Consider the following 20,671-nt stretch of genomic DNA (forward strand, 5'->3'; position numbering starts at 1 on the left):
ATTAACCGTACTGTGAAGGTTTGTTGTTGTTGTTGTTGTTGTTGTTGTTGTTGTTGTTGTTGTTGTTGTTGTTGTTGTTGTTGTTGTTGTTGTTGTTGATCAGTAAGTAAATCGTTAATGTGGGCTGGATTTGAGGGTTTGGTGCGCGCAAGGCGCCGCTTGACCTTGTGATGCGCATTGCCTTTGGAACAATGCAATTCTAAACATAACGTTGTTTCAGATACGTACACAGCGAGCACTTATATTTAGAACTCTGTGAGGCACGGATGCTCACCTCTTGTGTTTCCTCCAGACCAGATCTGAACAAAAAGCGGAAGTTCAAAGACTAGCCATTGTATAAGTGCTGGACATTTAAAAATTCACCAGTTTGAATGCTCACTGCCGCATACTCACAGTGAATATACGAAGCAATGGGCAGCAGAGAGGACGACCCGGGAAGTTATCAGCGTGCCGCCGCACCAGTAGTTCAGAATTTTCACTTCATCTCGAAATATGGCCACCTGAAAAGGAACGCGTGCAAATGCTGTGTTTTTTTTCTTTTATGGAGGCGGGACCCATTCGATGGCATAAGCAAGAGTTACCCTCGGATGATTCCAATTCATTTTTTACCCCGCTGTAGAAGCGAGACAGGCATTGGACCTAACAGGGTCGTTGTTTTTGTCAGAGCTAGTCAAAGCAACCAGGTGATGTCTGATAGAGAGAAATGTTTATTTTACTCATATGACTCCATATACAGAGCTTCTCCCTGTGAAGCACAATTATACAATTTTACTACCCAGGCTGGTCAGCCCTCTTGAACCGTCGCATATGCATTCTTATACTTCCACGTGTTTTCCGTACGACCAATATGGAAGTGCCGCGGAATTTATACGTAATACGTATATATTTCGTCAAAGTTACACGGAAATGTACGGAACGTTTCAATAAGGATGGACAGTCTTACTGTGCTTCTCATAGTTGTCGTAAGCGGTCGGGATGTTTGAAAGAGACTTTGGTTGCTTGGATAAGAGATATTACAAAGCTTCGCCGCCGAAATCTCACTGCGTGTGCCAAATGTTTTTTTTTTCATTTCAGAATTTAAGCAAAGCAATAATTATGAGATGTACTGTATGCGATGTAAGACAATAAGAAGCCGTAAGGTAGCCCTCCTCGATATAAAAGAAAATGTTTTCTTGGGAACACGTTTTTTTTTTCTCGCACGTAATTGCATAGTTGGCATTTATTCAGAATTCAGAACACTACTGAATAAAACCAAAATGGAGGGCTTACTATGTGTGCAGTAACTGATCACTAGGAGTTTATCAAGTAACTACTAGAACATTTTTTTTAGAATTACCTAGCCTTTATTGCTGTTCTTTTTTTTCGACCTACACACTATACACGGTGTACACCTCACAAATATTAGAGGTTGAGAAATCGGAGTTTCACGTGCTTTTTAAAGCGCAATGGTCTAATATATTAGTATTTATAGAGTTTTCATGGAAAAGCTGGGTCCATTCGAGAGGCAATGTATTCGTAAACTGGGCCAATTCGAAATATGCTGTAATGGAAGCTGATTAGATTAGAGACTGTGTAATCTGAGGTTGTGTGGCTAACGTTGGCCGCGCGGTGGGGGTCGCCGCGATGGCGCGGTCTGAAGAGGGCTTGTGTAAGACTTAGTATACAAAAACTCGCATTGTGGGAGTGTGTGGCATTTGCGTACGTGACATGGAAGCGAAGCGCATTTTCAGCGCCAAGGAGAAACCTCTTGCCGGGCACGAATGCATTATGTGCTCTGCGAAACGCGGTTTAGAGCACGAGCAGTTCCGTGCGCTTGTCCCCGAAGTAAAATAGCATAAAACATATGGAATGGCAGAAGAACGTGAACGGTACGTTCCTTGTGCGCAGTTTGAAGTAAAATTTCACTCATCATGTGTCGGGATGGGGTAAGCCCGCGTTTGCAGTAAGCGCCTTACACCGCTGTTACCCAGGCGTATATACCCGACTGAAGTGTGTAAAGCGTGCGGACACAGAGCAACGCTGCGACATATGCTCTGGGAGTGTGCCGGCAACAGCGGTACCAAAACCGACGTCGTTCGCGACGCGTTCATAACGGCAGACGTTATCAGAATACAGGAAGCCTCGAGCTCGCTCTTTCCCGACGCCCCCCCCCCAGCTGCGGGGGCCGCCGGGGACCTTCCCCGTTGGTGTCGGCACCGCTGGGAGGCGGTCCTCAAAAGTTAGGTGCTGGAAGACCAGCTCTAGGCCGTCCGGCAAGCCGAAGATGGCGCCCGAGTCCAAGGGCTTCGAGCAGCCACCTGGGTCCACCCCAACCAAAACTGCCTGACGGTTATTTTCAATAAAGTTTATTTTTCTTCTTCTTCACACCATGTGTCTCTGCGTAGCGTTTAATTGAAATGTTTCAACGATTAACGCTTCGCTTTACTTAGATTACAACAAGTGCATTGCATCTGCCTGTTATTTCTTACCTCTTACGTTCCCTTATTACACTTTATGAGGGTTTAATAAGTTGGTGGAAGGACAGTAACGAATATTAGTGTTAAATCAAACACCGGCTACTTACAGCAAAAGCGTACTTTCCGAGGTATACAGAGCGGCCTCCAAGCACGGTGGGAGTGTAGCTCCCTGGTCGCATAGACTGTTGCGCGGGTGTCTTGCCACAATCTGTACATGTGCAGATGAATGGAAAATTTGACGAGGGTACACACAGTGAAAAAACGTTTCATAAAAGGAACCAGGCAACGAACATTCAGTAAACCAGGAAGTTGTGCCCGCAACGAAGGATTGCCCATTGCATTGTTAATTACACATAACGCATTAACCTTATGACTTTTGCGCAGAGTGTGTTTCTCTTCGCCAGTTTAAAATAAACTTCATTGAACAAAAAAACAGGCCTCAACAGACGCATATGTAGGCTAGTTTTCGAGGGGGCAAAATACAAGCAGAAAATTTACAAAGCTTTTCGTTCGTAAGTGCTCTTGGCAATTGGCTGGCCGCTTTCGCAAATAATATGCCCGACGTCGCAAATGGCGGAACTTTGCTCTTCGGAATGGTTCTAGCATAAGAAGTTGTTTCTCGTAAATACGTGGCCAGGGTCCGTATTCACAAAAAATTTCCTGCGCTAGAATTGCCTCTAAGCGCATATCATTGCAGCCAATCTTGCTACTTGACATATAAGAGAAGGCAGCCTGTCAATGGCCCAACACATTTACAAAATTTTGTGAATTCGGTCCCGAGTTCGCTTCTTCAGTACATAATGCGTCAGTGGATGGCGCCCGACCGTTGCGCGTCACACAAGGAAAGCTTGCCACGTTTAACGAAAGTCGAAATCTCGCATTTAGCAACAGCAACAACGCACTATACTGGAGCGGAAACGGAGCAGCTCGTACAACAAAACAACGTGACATGCATACTATCATCAACTTATAGACTATGAGATACATTCGCAAAGGGCTACGGTGTGCCTATGTATACACTGGCAATCGCGTGTCGAGATGAATGACGCGCTCTTCACTTGAAGCCACACTCACGCCCGTGGGTGGACTATCACACGTACTTCTCATAGAACTCACTGAACCACACAGCTTTGGGTCTCTGTCATCGTGGTAGGCCAAGTGGACCTTGACAATTTGACCGGACGGTGCTCAAGCACGAGAGATAAAATGTGACACATATTTACGTTAGAAATGCGCGTATTCGATGGAACTACCAAAATTAGGACCTAGATCATCGTGGCGGAAACGCTGCTTGCGAGCCACATGCATGCCGCTCTCTGGTGAGTTGACGTGATGCTAGTGATCGGCTACAAAGTCATTAAGTGGGGACCAATTGACCAATAACTTGTTAGATGGTTATTTTCTCGTTTCACACCTGCAATGAGTCGTCGTTTTTTTTTTCCTAACAAGAAATACCGCTCCTTCACGGGCCTTCTAAATGGCTTTTTTCGGAAACTAGGCCTTTTGGGACCGTGTTCACAAATCTCCTTCGCAGGATAATTCGTCATTGATGAATGTTTGGGCGTCTGGTATTCATGGTAGTGATCGGCGTGATGATGAAGCGGCCGCCTCGACGATGGTAAGTTGCGATTGGAACTTAACAAAGTTACGTCAATGCAAGTCAAGGGCCCGTATTCACAGAAAAGCTCTTACGCTATGAATGTCCGCAACAGCACATCTCAACCAATCCTGATGCTGGGCATGTGAAGGAAGTCAGCTGCGGTCAATGGCATATAACACTTACGAACGAAAAAGCTTCGTCACTCCGGCTTTAACATATGTGTTTGGCCACTACTGGTCTAGGTACCCTACCAGGAGAGCAAGAGTCCAAGTCAGCATTGCTTCATCCACCCTACGTGAAACACAACCGACCGAAGAATAAAGAGGTTCACAGAAAGATGGAGGCTTGAAGTGATTAACGCTGGTAGAACGAGGAATGTCGCTGAAGCCAACGTTTCGACAAGAAGACTTGTCTTCTTCAGGGCAACAACCTGTTTCACTTGCAGCCACTCACAAGTTGCTTTACTTGTGAGTGGCTGCAAGTGAAACAGGTTGTTGCCCTGAAGAAGACAAGTCTTCTTGTCGAAACGTTGGCTTCAGCGACATTCCTCGTTTTACGAAAGTTAATCACCTCAGTCCACCAATGTTACGAAAACTCCGCGTTAAGCGCTTTTGAGGATATTGTCTCAATGTGCTTCTGAGACGAGCACAAACGTTTCCTGCCTCAGCAATGAGTGCCTGAAACGTGCGTGCTTCGAGAATGGACACATGAAACGTACACCGGTTGTTCTCGAGCATGATCTGCGTCATGCGAATGGCGCTGTTGACGGCCGCACTCGACATGTCGTCGTCAGGTGGCGCAGGAGTCGTCTCTACGGCATCGATGTGCTGCGAGCCTTGGCGGAAGAGCCTCGCAGGGCAGCAGGCGTACGGCGTGGTGCCTCGCAGGTCGCACAGCGGTGGGAACTCCTTGCGGCGCACTTGTTCGCGCAATGGCATGCAGCTTTCCAGCGGCAGGCAGGCGCCCTGCTGGCCACTGGGTGTCTCGCACTCAGCCGGTGGCTCTGCGCGATGGTTGCCATGTGATATCGAAATGACATTGAAGAGAGGTACTAAGGTAGGTTACACTGATACATTCGACTTTAGAAATTCCCTATAGACAAACAACCAATTATAAATAAGCATTCAGCGCCATAAATAAACTTGGGCAAAGAGCGTGTCGTACCGTGCGCCGCTCCTGCCACCCAGCCTAACTGGAAGGGATAGATCTGTCGTCTACGTCAGAGGGACTACGCAAAAACATGACTCTCACAAGCTGTCAGAATCGCGCTGCAGGGAACCTGGGTATTCTGTCTAACGACGTCCTCAATAAAATAGGATGATTCTCAAATAGAAACGGTCTTCTTTCTGCCCCAACATGCAGTGGGTAAAGTTCATCAAAGGGCCAAGTGTGTGACGAAGGCAACAAAAAATTTGCACTCTTACCATCTGCCGATCCGGAAAAAACGACAGGAACAGCCGGCTGGCTACTTAGCGCGAAGCGGGGTGGCTCTGAAAGCAAAAGTGTTTCACAGAGTGGTGTTTGCCTCGTAACACAGGTGTCTGATATTACGCTTAAAAGATTTTCGGTAAAATAAATGGCGAAGCTGAGCTCTGTTTGATTTCAATGATTGCAGGAGACGGAAACATGATGACACTCGACTGTACGCATATGTTGCAAAAACAATGTCGCTGAATTCGTTCCCCTGCATTTTTCGCTGTCAACTCCCTTCTCTCCGAAATCAGCCAAAGGAGATGTCAACCTTCGGATTGCGTTTTGACCACAATTGCACAACATATTAGCAAAGTAAAAGACCTCTGGTAAATCGACAGTTTCGTTCAGTATGATAAACACTATTCTTAGTATGGTGCAATTGTAATGACATGCGTTTGAACAGAACGTCCGTAAAATAGGGAAATCAAACGTTCTTACGCTACCTTGTGGTTCGCTGATGACTGCTTCAAATCGATCCATTGTTGGCAACGCAGGTGGTAGTGTCGCTGCGCATGTTATAAATATACAGTGCTCAGACACAAAGACGAGAGCGTTTTCTTGTACCACTTTTTTATCTGTAAGTATAAAGGTGACGTCGCTAAGCAACTCACAAAATAATGGTCGCAGCCCTTGCTGCTACGTGAACGGAGCTAGGGTTCAGCGTGAGTTGCTAGACAAATTTTCATGCTAATATTACTTAGTATGAGACTGCACAGCTAAATAATTAAGAGTTCACAGTCGTTCTTTCCATGTCCTATGAGCACCTTCTCTCATAGGCGCCGACTAGGGTGGGGGGGGGGGGGTCTCCGAGATCCGAGCCCCCACTGAAGTTTTCTGCGGGAGGAGGGGGAGGGCAAGGCTTCCCTCCCGGTGATGCCGAAGCCTCCTCCCCTCACCCTCCCCCTTAATGTGATTACCAGAGTTCTGTTATCCACATAATTTGAGGTTTCTTTGAGTGGCCTCTACCTTTCCACTTAAAATTTTATTTTGGCTAAAAACTTACTGCGTCATAGTTGGTGCGATGTGCATAGCCTTCAATTCATACTTTCGCTTTATTTCTGCCAATTCTAACAGTAAGAAGAAAAGCGCATTAGAATCACCAGCGGCGGCTTCTACCGCGGCTGCGGACGTCGTAATGTACCCCGGATACAAACACAACATGATCACCAACAACAAAGCAAACAAGGGGCACGTCGCTTATCGGTACTTCGCCAGAACCCGTCTCGTTCTGAGAAGGAAGCATATTTTTCACCATATAAGCACCAGCGGAAACATAACACAAGGTGCGCGGGAAGACAGCGCACGCGAAGGGACCAGCCATTTCGGATTGCAAGCTTGAACCCGGCGCAGATTACCCCCAAGATAAAACGTGCGACCTGCGTATGTAGTACTCTTCGGGCGCACGGACAGCCAAGCGCAGTCAGACACAAACTTGGAGAAAACGTGCGCTTAACTGTGTGATTCGGCGTAACTGGCTGAATCTTATTGTGTAATGGACTGATTCGGAAAGTTCTTCGCTCTAGTTCTAATGGAGCGGTTGCGTGGCAATAAGTTTTGACAAAAGAAAGAATTTGGGAGCTATCCCATAGCTCTGACCCGTTTTGTACCAGGGCGCCAGTTTTACAGAGTGCTCCTTCTACAGTAGCATCATAAGAAGCCAACAAACACTGACACTGAGAACAAGGTCCTCAGTGTCAGTGTTTGTTGGCTTCTTATGATATGACTAATAAATATCGGGCCCCTCGGTTAACCCCTTTTCTTCCCTTCTACAGTAAGGCATACATGATGTATTCAGTTGGCAAAAGTTATGAGGCGCTTATACGAGGCGAGGAGGTAATGAGGGAAGCTTCAGTGAAGTGAGGCAAGGCTCAAGCAAACTACCTGGCTTAGAAAACAACGCCAAAAGCAATAGAAAGCAACGAAAATGGGATACAGAACAGCGCAAGCAGGGTGAGGCCTGTTGGAGTCCTATAACGTAAAACTATTCCACTATGCTTTTATTCCAGTCTTCTGACGTCAAATTTGCGTAAACGCTAACGAAAACAACGGGCGGTGACCCGCAGCGTTGCCTGAACAGCCCAATCAAACGTTCTCCTAGTTTAATAGAGGTTGCTTTTCTTTGCTTTCAGAATGAATGCCATTGCCTACATTGAGCGGTTTTTCGTCTGTAATTGGCTGCCAGAAGGCGAGGAGTACGCTCAAGTGGAGAGGGTTTTGATGGAGCCGAGCCAGTGCACTGAAAATAGATAAGTGGATGAAGAGGGTGGTGCCAGCGTCTGCGATTGGTCTGCTTTGCCTTACTTAGCTTGAGGTGTCTGGTCGAAAATCGCGGCGGCGAGTGGCGGAAGGCTAAATCTGGTCTTCAGCAAAAAAGAGTTGGCAGAGCGAAGTCATAAACGTGCTGAAATTTCCCGAAGCGTTACACAGCCATGCAAAAAGTATTATTCTACGCAAATAAACCCATGCTCTACGGCAGGTGCGAGTAGCCAGTGCCTGCGCAATCGGTGGTAACCATCTTTTATTCCTTTCGGAATGGGGCAGCCTGCGGCTATTCAGGAAAAGAATCAATTTTGTCTAGCATATTAATGTAGCTTCAAAGCGCACGCGTCACTTTGACGCGGTGAGCTTTCGCGGTGTTCCGACGTCGCGTGACAGGCAGGTGAAGTGGGTGCAGCCGGAAAACTTTTGACCAATAGCAGAGGGCTAATGGCGAAGAGGCGTCGAATCATAAATAACTACTTTTCTTTTGTTCGGTTCAATCCTGCATAATCAGTGTGTACACGTCATATCAGATGGAGAGCGATGGTGATTTTCGTGACGTCGCGTGAAAGACAGGCGAAGTGGGGGTGGTCCAAAGAAGTTTTTGACCAATCGCGGAGGGCTGATTGCAGAATTGGAATAGAAAAGTTTGGAATAGCTTTACGTTAAAGCGCCCTTGGTTACGCAAAGACGTTCGGTTGCGCCATTGTATAATAGTCCCTAGTCAATGCTGTGCATTTTCCTTATCAATTTTGATTCGTCATATGGTGCATCAGCTGCTCAATAACGCATACCACGCTGTTCCTACTTGCTCTCCTGTCCTGTCGCACTCTTGAGATATCTCTGTGTCATATTATTTATCAATTTAGTTGTTAATATGGTTGTTTATCCGTAAGCTTCATCGTTTATTATCCTATATACCTTTATTCCGCCACCGGGAAATAAATGAAACCAATGGCATATAAAGCATGCTTTGACAAGTAATCAAACTACGTCGTTACATGAAGTCACATTGCTTTAAGGTACTAGCAGTTGTGTTGAAGAATTGTATTATTGTGTGATTTTTAAACCTGTTATGTCTTATCTTCTCAAATGACCTTTCGTCAGGAAAATACTTCTTGACTATATCTATGAGAATTATAATTTTCAGAAGGCGTACATGGCTTTCATCGTTGATGTGTATTTGTGCGACCTAACACGCAGAAAGCACATATATCTTCCTAACGTGTTTCACTGTATCCGCTTTTCACATGGCCCATCCGAGAGACAGCAGTTTCTTGTTGGTGCGAGGGGACTCAGGCTGTGAAATTGAACTGTCTCATTGTATGAGGTCTTGTAGCTACCCAAGACCGTCACTTCAGTGAACGGTTCTTCGAGGTCACACAACGTTTCTTCAAGTTCAGCTGTTGTTAAAGGTTATTTATTTATTTATTTATTTATTTATTTATTTATTTATTTATTTATTTATTTATTTATTTATTTATTTATTTATTTATTTATTTATTTATTTATTTATTTATTTATTTATTTATTTGCAAAGCCTCCCCCACCACCCTGGAGAAATGAGAACTTTCCGCCTATGCCTTCTATAGTTTCTTCTGCCGTTTGTTGAGCACGACTTTGCGCTGTCTACAAGCTATGCTTCGGTCATTCAGCATTTGTCAAAATAATGCAGGCTGTTGCTCAAAATAGGCGAGTACATGATGTGTATATGTTAGAGCCTTTACTCGGATTATTCGTTTTAGCATCCAGGGTGGTTAATACCAATGGCCTTGTAATAAGCAAGATTTTTGTGGAATTTGTTTCGCATCTAAGAAGATGCAACTTATTTAAGCGTCTTCCTTCTACTGAGGTGAGTTCGGAAAAAAGACCTACACAGTTATGACGGCGCGACAATGTACACCTTATGAATTTTCCTGTACAAAAGGAGAAAAACGCTAATAACGTTCCTCCACACCTGCTTGTATCCTACTGTGTGGTGCTTGGTAGAAGGTTGTTTAAAATAGGCTATGATCAGTATGCACATTAAACGACAGCCTAGCACATCGCAATGCGGAAATGTGGTAAGCGACAATTGATCGAATAAATAATAAATATTGCATATTACACGGTTTTGTAGTGATCTTTAATTTCCCGCTGAATGTCGGTGAAATGTGTCACCGTGGGAAGCACGAGAAAAGAAAGAATGAGCATTACAGGGGGGGGGGGGAGAGAGAGAGAGAGAGAGGGAGTGGCGCGGCAAGTTAGTTTAGCCCTTATTGAAAGCTCCACGCAGGCCTATGCTTCCAACGGTGATCTTTTTTTTTTTTCTTGCTCGACTTTCCCTCAATTACTTTGATAAGCAAATGAACCAAGAGCAAAAGACCAAGTCGTGTCACGTCTTCACGTACAATGTTCGACCTTTCAGCAGCTTTCCTTTTACTTCAATTTGCTTTCATATATCAGCATCTCTCATGCAAGACCCCACGGTTTGACCCTTCTACCAGCCTCCATTTCTTCGACAGGTGATGAAACATTTATACAGAAAGGAACTGGTTTCGTCAGTCCAATGTCGTTTTGTGCCAATAAATGCTAGCCTCTCCAATTAAATAAGGGTGAAACGTTCGCTGATTTTTCTGAAGCTTTATAGAAATATTGATGGCCACAAACTTAAAAGTACTTGTACTTTGCTGACCGTGAGCAACTGCCGCTCATCAGAAAAGTGTACGATGGGGCTTGTTGGTAGAACATGGCTTAATGTCCCGATACCCAGCGAAAAAATAACACAGCGCAGAGCACTTTGTTCACTCTTTTGTTCCATCTGGTTTTATTGCGCTATCACGACATCAAACCGTTTATCGTTTCAAATATCACGCAAAATAAATATTCATATGATTCATTGTTATTACATGTCCAGCTCCTTTCTATGGGGAGAGGTGGGGGTGGGGGTTGGGGGGGGGGGGGTGTTGGTCAAGCGCTTTCTACAAACACTTCTAATGTAATGCGTTTCTCCAGTCAAAATAAATCATTCGACAATGCTTCGTTAAGTGCGTACCACAGGAAAGCAGGCTAAAATGCCACGCTCCGCCCTACTTGCGTTCAAATTTCCTCTTTTTATCTTAGTAAACCTAAAATAAATTTTAAAGTTCTAAAAGAAAGCTTGAAGTCCTAAACTTTATGAATGAACCTCCATCTGCATTCTGTGTTTGCTTCTTTTTTGCCAGAACCACTTCATCAATGCCCAAAGTGTTTGCCGCTCTGTCAGACCAAATGACGTGGGACTCATAAAAAACATGTTTACGTTTGTTTCACTTTGCAATCTCGTTTAGGTATTTTCCCACAGCCAAGCCGCCCAAACCGCCCATGCCCCGTGGTGTAACTGAGAAAAACGAGTCGAGGTTCTCGGAACTTGTCTTATCGTGCCACTCTAAGCACCGCACTCGTTGGCGTCAACTTTCGTTGCCGGCATCAGCGGAGTTTTCATCGCAACCCACGATCACGCATGTCGCGGACACGTGGCAAGTGGTACACGTATACTTAAAAATTATATGTACTCCATGTACACGCGCTCATACTTGTGCCAGTTTAATTACTCCGTTAAGTACTCCCACATTATTCCCTTGAATACAGTTATATATACGGCGACGATAGATTTGCTGCGGCTGGATAGTGTATTGCGGGCCAGTAAGTTGCAGAGACAATGAAGCGGCTCGAAAGACAGTCCTTTTGCCAATACTTATACAGCTTTTCCGGCGCTGAGTATGGCTTTGAGTTGTTCGATTCTCCAAGAGCCAATCATAACTTGTGTATACCGTATCATTTAAGAAAAAAAAAGCACTTCGTAGGTGCTATTACTAGCTGTGTTTTGGTTTGAAATCATAGTCACCTAAAGTGTGCTCATTGAAGAGTGTATGCATGTACATTTTAGTCAGCAGCCTCGATTCGAAGTGCATCGCAACGGGGTGTGATCATTAGAGCTAATGTTCTTGCGTAAATTTTATACAACCTACATGCACTTAAGTCGAATTTTTCATGGATGCTTGGGAAAATCTCGGGTAGAAATCACAAGGTCAAAGACACTCGTAGGTGTGTTTTCACAAAAATCGAAAAAGCTTTTTTGAGTGTGTGTGTGAATTCGGTAGCAGGATCCCTATTCACAAAAGGATATTATGACATAATTGCTCTTAAGAGAAAACGCTAGTCAATCTTTATGCTGGGCGTATTATTAACGAAGGCGACCAGTCAATGGCAAAGAACAAAGAACGAAAAGCTTTGCAAATTCGGCCCGTGAGTGTATCTGAATAAAATTATTTTCCTTTTGCTCGCACGTTCTTTTTTTTCTCTCTCTCTCTAAAGAATGCGTGGCTTTAGATTGCACCTTTGCCATTTTGGCGGATGTTATCCTCGAGCTAGCGAATTTTATACTTTTTTTTTGCAACAGTCTGAGATTAGGATATTATTGCGCATTAGTGAAAAAAACAATTACATAAATGTACTGTTGCTCTTTTTTTTTAACCAAACCATTTAAAATGGGCCTTCAGCGTATTCGCAAACAAATATTATTGGATTACATTCGCGGAATAATGGCAGGAGACAAAAAATACTGAAAGGCATTATTACCGCAAATAATACATGCAGTGCATGGTAGACATAACGATTCGGGTGGCAGGGTCGTCGATCATGTGTCTATATTGTTGCGCGTTATTTGCGGTAAATATACCTTTTAGTAAACACCAAGGAGCAGTTCTCGTGAAGAAAACAATACCAACAGTTATTTGTTATATGTCTCCACAAATCACAGACCTCACTTTGAAATGGCTGTTCAGTCGGTGCCCTATGTACACTTCTAGGTCTTCTTGACGTGTTCAATAAGCACCTTGCCATAGAAGTAAACAAGAGCCGCATCATAAAACAAAAGCTTGATAGCTTTTTTATCAAAGATTTTTTTGATAAAAATCAGCGCCAACAATGACGAGGACGAAGACATTAAGACAGGTTCACACAACAGCGCTGACAACCAACTCAAGTTGAGAGTCAGCCAGAGCGAGTGCCACAACCGTCCCCATGTCCTGCTCCCTCTCTCTTGACAACTTTCCGCGTCATAACTTCACGACACAAAGATGTAGAGTTCCTGGGAACGAAACGGCAACTTTTCGTAGAAAGGGCGTTATAATAAATTGCATATGGCTCTCTGAGGAGTGCCAGTGTTTGATTTTCTTGCGGTTTCAACATCCACGCTCACTTAACGCAAAAAAAAAGATCTAAATGTCGTCTCAGTACTATCCTTTAATTTAACAAAACTCATCTTACGTCAATGCTATCTGGGATTGGCTGTCCCCGCCGTGACTGTATTGTTTTCATGGGCGGAAGCAGCCAGAACACCTACCAGTGAGAACTCATGTAGTCATGTAATTTTTTTTAAAACGGCCTCTTAATGCTAAACTAAAAATATTTCAGGGACATTTTAGGTGTACTCACTTAAATGTTCACCAAATTCGTAGAATTTCGTTTTTTACAGCCAAGCTGTTAGCCTCCAGTTAGATTTTTAGAGTGTTCGTTCTGTATATTCGCCGAAAAAATCAGTACGGCCACCTAGCGGCCGCGGCCGCTCGTACAGGCTTCAAACGGCAGCTTGGAAATGGCTTTGTCTTAACCATAACATAACTATGTTTTCTCGCAAATTCTAATTACCATCCGAAGCTATCACGTCTGCAGCTTGTATGTAAGACGTACTTTACCAATTTGCTTACGCCGTTTTAAAGTTTTAAAAATTTCATTATTCCAAAAACGCACTTGCGCTTGGAGGAGGACCTACAGAAGAATGAGCCTGTATGCTGCATTTACGCAGAGGTGCTTGCGCGTGCGACGTAGGTCGCTTGTAGTTGAGGGCTTGAAGGCAACAGCTTCTCTGCATAACCATTTTAACAAAGCGAAATGGAGGCGGATTTTTTTTTTTTTTGCAGGTTATTCGCAACAGTGAAATCGCAGGTATAGTCTTGCATGCTACCCTTATTCGCTCACCGGCGACTTGTTCGTTAGGAGTCGTCGCCGTCCCGCGGGGACGGTTCCTGAGCGGACAGCACACAATGGGCAGGAGGATCTCGACACCGCAGAAGATGGGGAACTTCAGGCGGCCCACGTCCTTCAGCGACTGCAGGCATTCGTGCACAGGCATGCAGCGGCCGTCGGTCAGCTCGAAGTTTTTCGTCGGGTGTCTGGCGCGGCACGGGCCCCTGGCCACTGTACAGCCGGAGGTACATGAGGTGCAGAAAGAACGAGAGAAAATTGAGGAAGTGTTCATTTGACGAACGAGCACAACGTGTACGATCATCTGATTCGAGGCTAAGTGAGTGAAGGCAAAAAACACTGCGCTGGGTAACAGCTCGCGACAACCACCCACCTCTCGAGTGGGAAATTCTTCAATATGGACCCCGACCACTGTGGGGTTGGATCTGTCAATAAAGGCGCTGCTGCGTCTTTTCTAACCTTTTGGATTGCGCGATGGACTGCGAGTGTTGTTAGAAGCTCCATCGTACATGCACACACTTTGTTTTGCTCTCTTTCCATCGTCGCCTTTTTTTATTCTCCTCCCATGTGACATTTATGATTTTTCGCCAGTACAGGGTAGCCAACTACATATTTCATATCGTTGATACCCCTACCTTATGCCGTGTACGCTATTTCTGTTAGAGCGCTTGAGTGTTTTGAAGACACTTCGCGGTAATGTTAATGAGCCACTCTAAAGCAGCGCTACTACAGCATTTTCAGAGCACAACCTGCTGATCGTATTTTATGGAGATACTCATATGGATAGGACAGCCTTGTAGGAAAGTATGAGCAAAAATAGAATTCATCGCTTAATTTTGCCTATTTCCACCGTGTAAAAAGTCGTAAATTTGTAAGCGGCTGAGAAGGAGTCATATAGCTTGTGCCTTCGAACGTTGCTGCTTGTCTCAATTAGGTCACTCCCTTCACGCTCCCAAATAAGCGTGCGCAGCAAGGACGACGAATTCATTAGCCTTCAGCGACGCGCATGCTAATGCCTTCTTGTCACTGACATGAGATAGTTATGTATCGACGCGACTGAGTGATCGTACTACGCATACTTTTGAACGTTTCCTTCTTTCGATTTGCTGTTTTGTGTCTGTGCGTAAATGCAGGCGGTACAAAAAAGAAAACATGATAAAACTTTGGTTGAAGGCTTGTTTCTTATCTTGTCCGAACTCCTTCTTTGTCCCGTACGCTACGTGCTTAAAATTAGTTCAACACCAACCCATTCAGCAGCTCGAACTCGTTGCAACACGAAGACAGAAAGCAAAGAATACATAAGGGAGGAAGGCACATTACGAAACCGCACCGAGATCTATGCCTTCACTTTTGTCCCCACCAAAGTGAGGCCGCATTTGGCAGAGTTCTAAGCTCTGACTTTGTTATCTATGCCTGTACACCTGAGACGTTAGCAGTCGAACTATAGCTATGGGGCGTGCTTCCTCGAGTTCTTGCGTACTGAGCAGTAACAACGATTTTGTACGTTTCTTGGAGATGAAAACCCCGCGCCTTTATGAGCTGTTTCAAACACCGCGCGTTAAGCATGATAATAGCGAGTTCTGTTCGTTCCAATTATTATTATTATTATTATTATTATTATTATTATTATTATTATTATTATTATTATTATTATTATTATTATTAATCGTAACAATAGCAGTAGCACCAGCTGGCCGGAGCTTGTGCCGCCGAGGCATTGCAGGAATTAAGGAATTTCTGCCGAGGGCTCCCCATTAAAAGTTACCGTCAGTTAGAATTTTGTTGTTCACGAAAGTCTGCGTGCTGTACAAGTACATTTACTTCACGACAGCCAAAAGGTGTGCAGAAACAATGTTGCAACATTTATAATATGTAGTTTTCTAAATGAAAAAGAATGATTTTCAAAACTATCAAGAAATCCCTGTGCAGACACTCTGGCAGCTGATCCTCCTGAATGCAGTCTTACAAGGCATCTGGTTCAGATTACGTTACAGAGATAACAGTGGGACAAGCTGATTACGCGACTCTAATGGCTCGAAGAGAAAATGGGAGTAGAGTAGCAGCAGCAGCCTAAGCATGACAGTTATCATTAAACACCGTTGCTTCGAAATTCATAACTGCAGGTTGCAGAGGTACGCAATTTTGAATTTTCAGTACGGTTGTCCATCATCCAAATTAAAAACATCGAGTGTCGTCGAAAGTGACCAATAGAGAAAAGCACCGATATCATGGGCAGTTTGACCCCCATTGAATTCGTACCTAGTAGTATGAAAGCTGACTAGTTGATTAATAACAAAGATGACTGGTTGAATTCAAGCGTTTCTTACTTCGATCAAGCGGTCTCTTTACATAGAGTTTGGTCTGTATTGACTCAAGCACGCTGGAAGGCGCCCAAAACAGAATGCTTTAGGGCTACTAAAGCTGACTACGCAGCGATCAACGCATTTACCTCTGGCTGCTTCCGCCTCCTCGTGAAGGAATAAGAGGACGAGGAGGTCAAGCAGAAGCAGAGCGGAGGACCGCCGCCGCCGCATCCTCCAGCCAGCAGCAACCACCGTGTCTCCACCGTTTCCTCTTGCCGTGTTTCCTGTACCGGGCACACAAAGAGGCGCGGCCTGTCCCCTTCCGCACCAACGATGACGGGTACTCGCCGCCGCAACCACGCTCGATGCGTCTTGGTGGCCGCAGAGGCGCGCGGCCTTGCACAACGAGGCAGCAACGGGTCGTCTTCTTCGAAGCGCGCACGCGATCTGCGTAATCAGGCGCAGGGAAAGACCCTCCTTTCCTTTCCTCGGGCCACGTGCTCACTCCACTCTCACCCTGCTCGTGTTTTTTTCAAGTGTCAGGCGACACCTTTCGGCGAGTAGATGCGCTGTGTGGACATGATGCGAGGGGGAGTAACGTGTCACTAAGGGGGACAACGTGGAGGAACGCGCTACAACACCTCGCATCATGGACTACCAACTGGCCTGAACACTAGCTCTTGCGGTGTGTGCACCCGTTTAGAGCATTTCATAGATCCGCACTAAAAGGCTTCCGCGTTATCGTCAGATGTAGCGTCGACGAGAAATAGGACTGCACGTGGCCCTTCGCAAATAAGCGAAGGAGTGAGTGAGTGAGTGAGTGAGTGAGTGAGTGAGTGAGTGAGTGAGTGAGTGAGTGAGTGAGTGAGTGAGTGAGTGAGTGAGTGAGTGAGTGAGTGAGTGAGTGAGTGAGTACAAATGGCCTGGCCCATTGCAATGCTTGGCATGCAATACTCCGCATGACGAGGTTGAAGAATAAAGAAACAAATATACAAACGTGCGCACAAACATACACGACTGCACAAGCTTTATGATATACGAGAAAGTCGGCATAGTAAGTAAAAAAAGGTGACCGCTGAGGCAGTGCTGCCGATGTTTGCGTCCGATTATCAGAGGTCTGGACGTCCTCGTCCACTGAGAGACCGCTCCATGTCAACCGATCGACAGTGTCACTATATAGGCCATATGCGGCATGGAAAATCGAGATTGTACGTTGACAAAGGCAAATGTCTGTAACTCCCGCTACATTTAAGGCAGTGGTTGTGACTCTTTAGTTGACAGACGGACGTTCACTATTAATTGGCTTTTCATGTTTTACGTTGATGCGGAAGGAGGAAAAGAGAAAGAAGGAAAGGCGGGAAGCTGACGCAGAAAGGGCGTCGAATCGAAGTTGCATCTGCAAACGATTTCATTTTCAAGCACCTGTAACTCTCGTGAATCAGTTGCAGTAAGCGGATAATTTGGCCGGCGAACGAGTCACATTGTATGTCAGGTTCTGTAACGTGGTACTGTATCTCCTTTCACATCATTTCTTAAAATAAAAATATACTTTGTTTATAAAGCTTTGCATAGTTAAGTTTTTCATTCTTGCTTTTATTTTTGCACTGCTGTGAAATGCTTGTCAATTTTGAAAAAAAGATGAAAAAGCCCTTCGGTGACTTGTTTCTATATTGCCGCGTGACTGGCCGCTCGAGGCACTTTGCACGTGTTCGCGGACTTCTTTCATCCTCGAAAGAACAATTTTATTTAGCACGTATTGAACAACAGAAAGCTGTATTGATAGTTTTGCATGTCGCTCTACAATTTTCTCATCGACACTTGTAATCTAACTATAATATTTGAGAAGTCGAATAATTGATGAAGACTAATTATCTAAGTAGGCGGAATCCAAGCGACGGCAAGCAACATTACCTTGGTTCTGTCCAGCTACGTGGTATTCGCATATTTTTAAGCTCTGGCTAAAATTAGCTGGGACACCATATATATATATATATATATATATATATATATATATATATATATATATATATATATATATATATATATATATATATATATATATATATATATGTTGTACCCTCAAGACCGAAGTATTACAGAGGGGAGTGGGTCAGAAGCGTATACATTAAATAACAAAGCAGCAAAAGGTGGTTCCGTTCCTGAAAAGTTCTAGGAGTAAAGGATTCGTGACAGGTTCTGGTGTGGAATTGAATTATTCCAACCTTATGGCTATGATCAATGCGAAAGGAGATGATATAAGATTACCACACGGGTAAGAATTGTGGAAATATAGTTTATGAAATAAAGCAAGGCGCAAGCACATACGTCGGCCTGAGAGAGGAGGAAGTATCAAAGAGTTTTACATGAACGTTACGCTTGATGTGCGACTATAATTGCTATAAATGAAACGCGTGGCATTATTTTTGATTAGTTCAAGCAACTGAATAGGGGTTTCGAGGTTCGGGTCCCGGTTGCATAGGCGTACTCCCTTTTGGAGCTAATAGGCGTTTTATATAAGATTAATTTTAATGATGTAGGAGCAGAAGAAAAATTCCGGCGAAGATAGCCTAGCATATGGTCATTATTTTTAATTACCTTATCGGTGTGCAACAACAACGAGGTTATGCGTACGCATCGGTATTTATAGGAGGTTACGACTTCCAGGGGAGTATCATTAAGGTAATAGCTCGGCTGAGGAATATTGCTGCGACTTACACGCATACATTTAGATTTAGTTATATAAAGTTTCATTAACCACACGTCACACCAGTTGGAGATAGCATTTATATCGTCTTGTAAGAATTTGTTATCACATTTGTCTGATATTTCACGGAGAATAACACAGTCATCTGCGAAAAGGTAAATATTAAAAAAGCATCATTGGGTGAATCGCTAATGTAAATTAAGAAAAGAGGGCCTATACCTGATCCTTGGGGTACACCAGAGTCTACAGGATTAAAAGGGACATGATTATTGACACAACATACTGTGACCGATTAAGGAGAAAGTGTTCAAGCCATGTAAACAGGCTAGTATCAAGATTAGGTTAATAAGCTTAAATAGAAGCAATTTATGGCACACTTTGACGAAGGCCTTGGCGAAATCAAAGAAAACACAGCTACGAATGAACCTTTGTCGAGAATAAGATGAAGGCTGTGAGTAAAAGAAAGAAGTTGAGTTTCGTAAGAGAAGTTTTTTTCGAAAACCATGTTGTGCTTTTCTGAAAAATGAACTATTGTCTAAGTGCTTTGCTAAATCTGAGTACAAAATATGTTCAAGAACTTTTCAAAGAATGCTGGCGAGGGAAACGGGGCGGTAGTTGAGGGGCGAATTTTCGGGAAGGTGGTGTGACCACCTTTCCGACCTTCCGACTTGCAGGTAGCTGATGGGTATCTAAAGATTGCTGAAAAAAAAATTGAAAGCAGAACAGATGAATAAACAACAGTATTTTTCAGTAAGTTAGCGTTAAACAAATCAGCACCAGGACTTGACAACTTCAGATCTTTAATTACATTTTCGACCCAAAGAGGTTCAATGATAATAAAATCCATAGGTGGGTAATTTCAACACTCAAGGGTTGGAAGCACAGGGTCATTACTTACGACAAAGTTATTGCACAAAACAGAATTAAGGACGTGGGGCCATACATCCTCGGGTACCGGTGAACCACTGGAATCAATAAGCGCGACCGAATGATTTTTGGAAGTGCTAATAACACGCCAAAGCTTTTTAGGGTCATTCGCAAGCATTGTGGGCAAAGTGTGTACGCGGAATGCCTGTTTGGCAAGTTTTATAGCTTCGGTGTAAGTATTGTTTGCCTCCTTATAAGCATCCCATTTAAATGCCAGTGCATTTTTATTCGCTATTCGACGCAGTCGTCTTTTTCGGTTGGAAAGTCTTTGAACTTGGACGTTGAACCAGGGCTTCTTGACATTGCAGAATATTACACTAGAAGGAATAAACTTGTCGGTGAGCTTATGTATTTTACTTTTGAAAACGATCCAGTTCTCATCAACCGCGCGATCATCAAGTTGGCTTAGGAAAAGATCAAGAAAAACTTAGCTAGCTCAATATTAATAGCGTCGAAATTTGCCCTATCATAGAGGTGAATTATTTTTTATGCGAAGCATATTACGAGAGCTCAACCCAGCTCCTCAGGCGCGGCGGTGTCGCCTTCAATACCACGTGACACCGTGACGTCATGACAGAGGAGAAACGGGGCTCCATAGCTGCCTGCCTTTTGGATCTTGTTTAGCGTAACCCCATTCCGGATGCGCTGCATTATCCGGAATGGGGTTACGCTAAACAAGATCCAAAAGGCAGGCAGCTATGGAGCCCCGTTTCTCCTCTGTCATGACGTCACGGTGTCACGTGGTATTGAAGGCGACACCGCCGCGCCTGAGGAGCTGGGTCGAGCTCTCGTAATATGCTTCGCATAAAAAATAATTCACCTCTATGATAGGGCAAATTTCGACGCTATTAATATTGAGCTAGCTAAGTTTTTCTTGATCTTGGCAGCTATGGGAGGATGCGCACGAGCTAGGACTCACCCTACACACGGACCCTAGCTGTCC

The 20,671-nt window shown here is 44.3% G+C and overlaps 1 protein-coding gene across 2 annotated transcripts in view; it reads right to left on the reverse strand.

Annotated features, from left to right (window-relative positions):
• Positions 1-16,560, reverse strand: part of LOC135898216 (clotting factor G beta subunit-like) — a 22,971-nt gene extending 6,411 nt beyond the window's left edge. Inside the window, exons 1-7 of one of the 2 annotated variants that reach the window (XM_065427065.2) lie at positions 16,244-16,560; positions 13,789-14,007; positions 5,973-6,035; positions 5,481-5,546; positions 4,775-5,059; positions 2,564-2,664; positions 394-500 (exon numbers count right to left, since the gene is read on the reverse strand). In XM_065427065.2, coding sequence (XP_065283137.2) covers positions 394-500; positions 2,564-2,664; positions 4,775-5,059; positions 5,481-5,546; positions 5,973-6,035; positions 13,789-14,007; positions 16,244-16,328 — 926 coding nt within the window. In that variant the 5' untranslated portion in view covers positions 16,329-16,560. The remainder of the gene's footprint in view (positions 1-393; positions 501-2,563; positions 2,665-4,774; positions 5,060-5,480; positions 5,547-5,972; positions 6,036-13,788; positions 14,008-16,243) is intronic. The other variant, XM_070535411.1, reaches the window with a different exon arrangement.
• Positions 16,561-20,671: the final 4,111 nt, after the last annotated feature.

Source organism: Dermacentor albipictus, chromosome 3 (genome assembly GCF_038994185.2).
Source record: "Dermacentor albipictus isolate Rhodes 1998 colony chromosome 3, USDA_Dalb.pri_finalv2, whole genome shotgun sequence".
NCBI lineage: Eukaryota > Metazoa > Arthropoda > Arachnida > Ixodida > Ixodidae > Dermacentor > Dermacentor albipictus.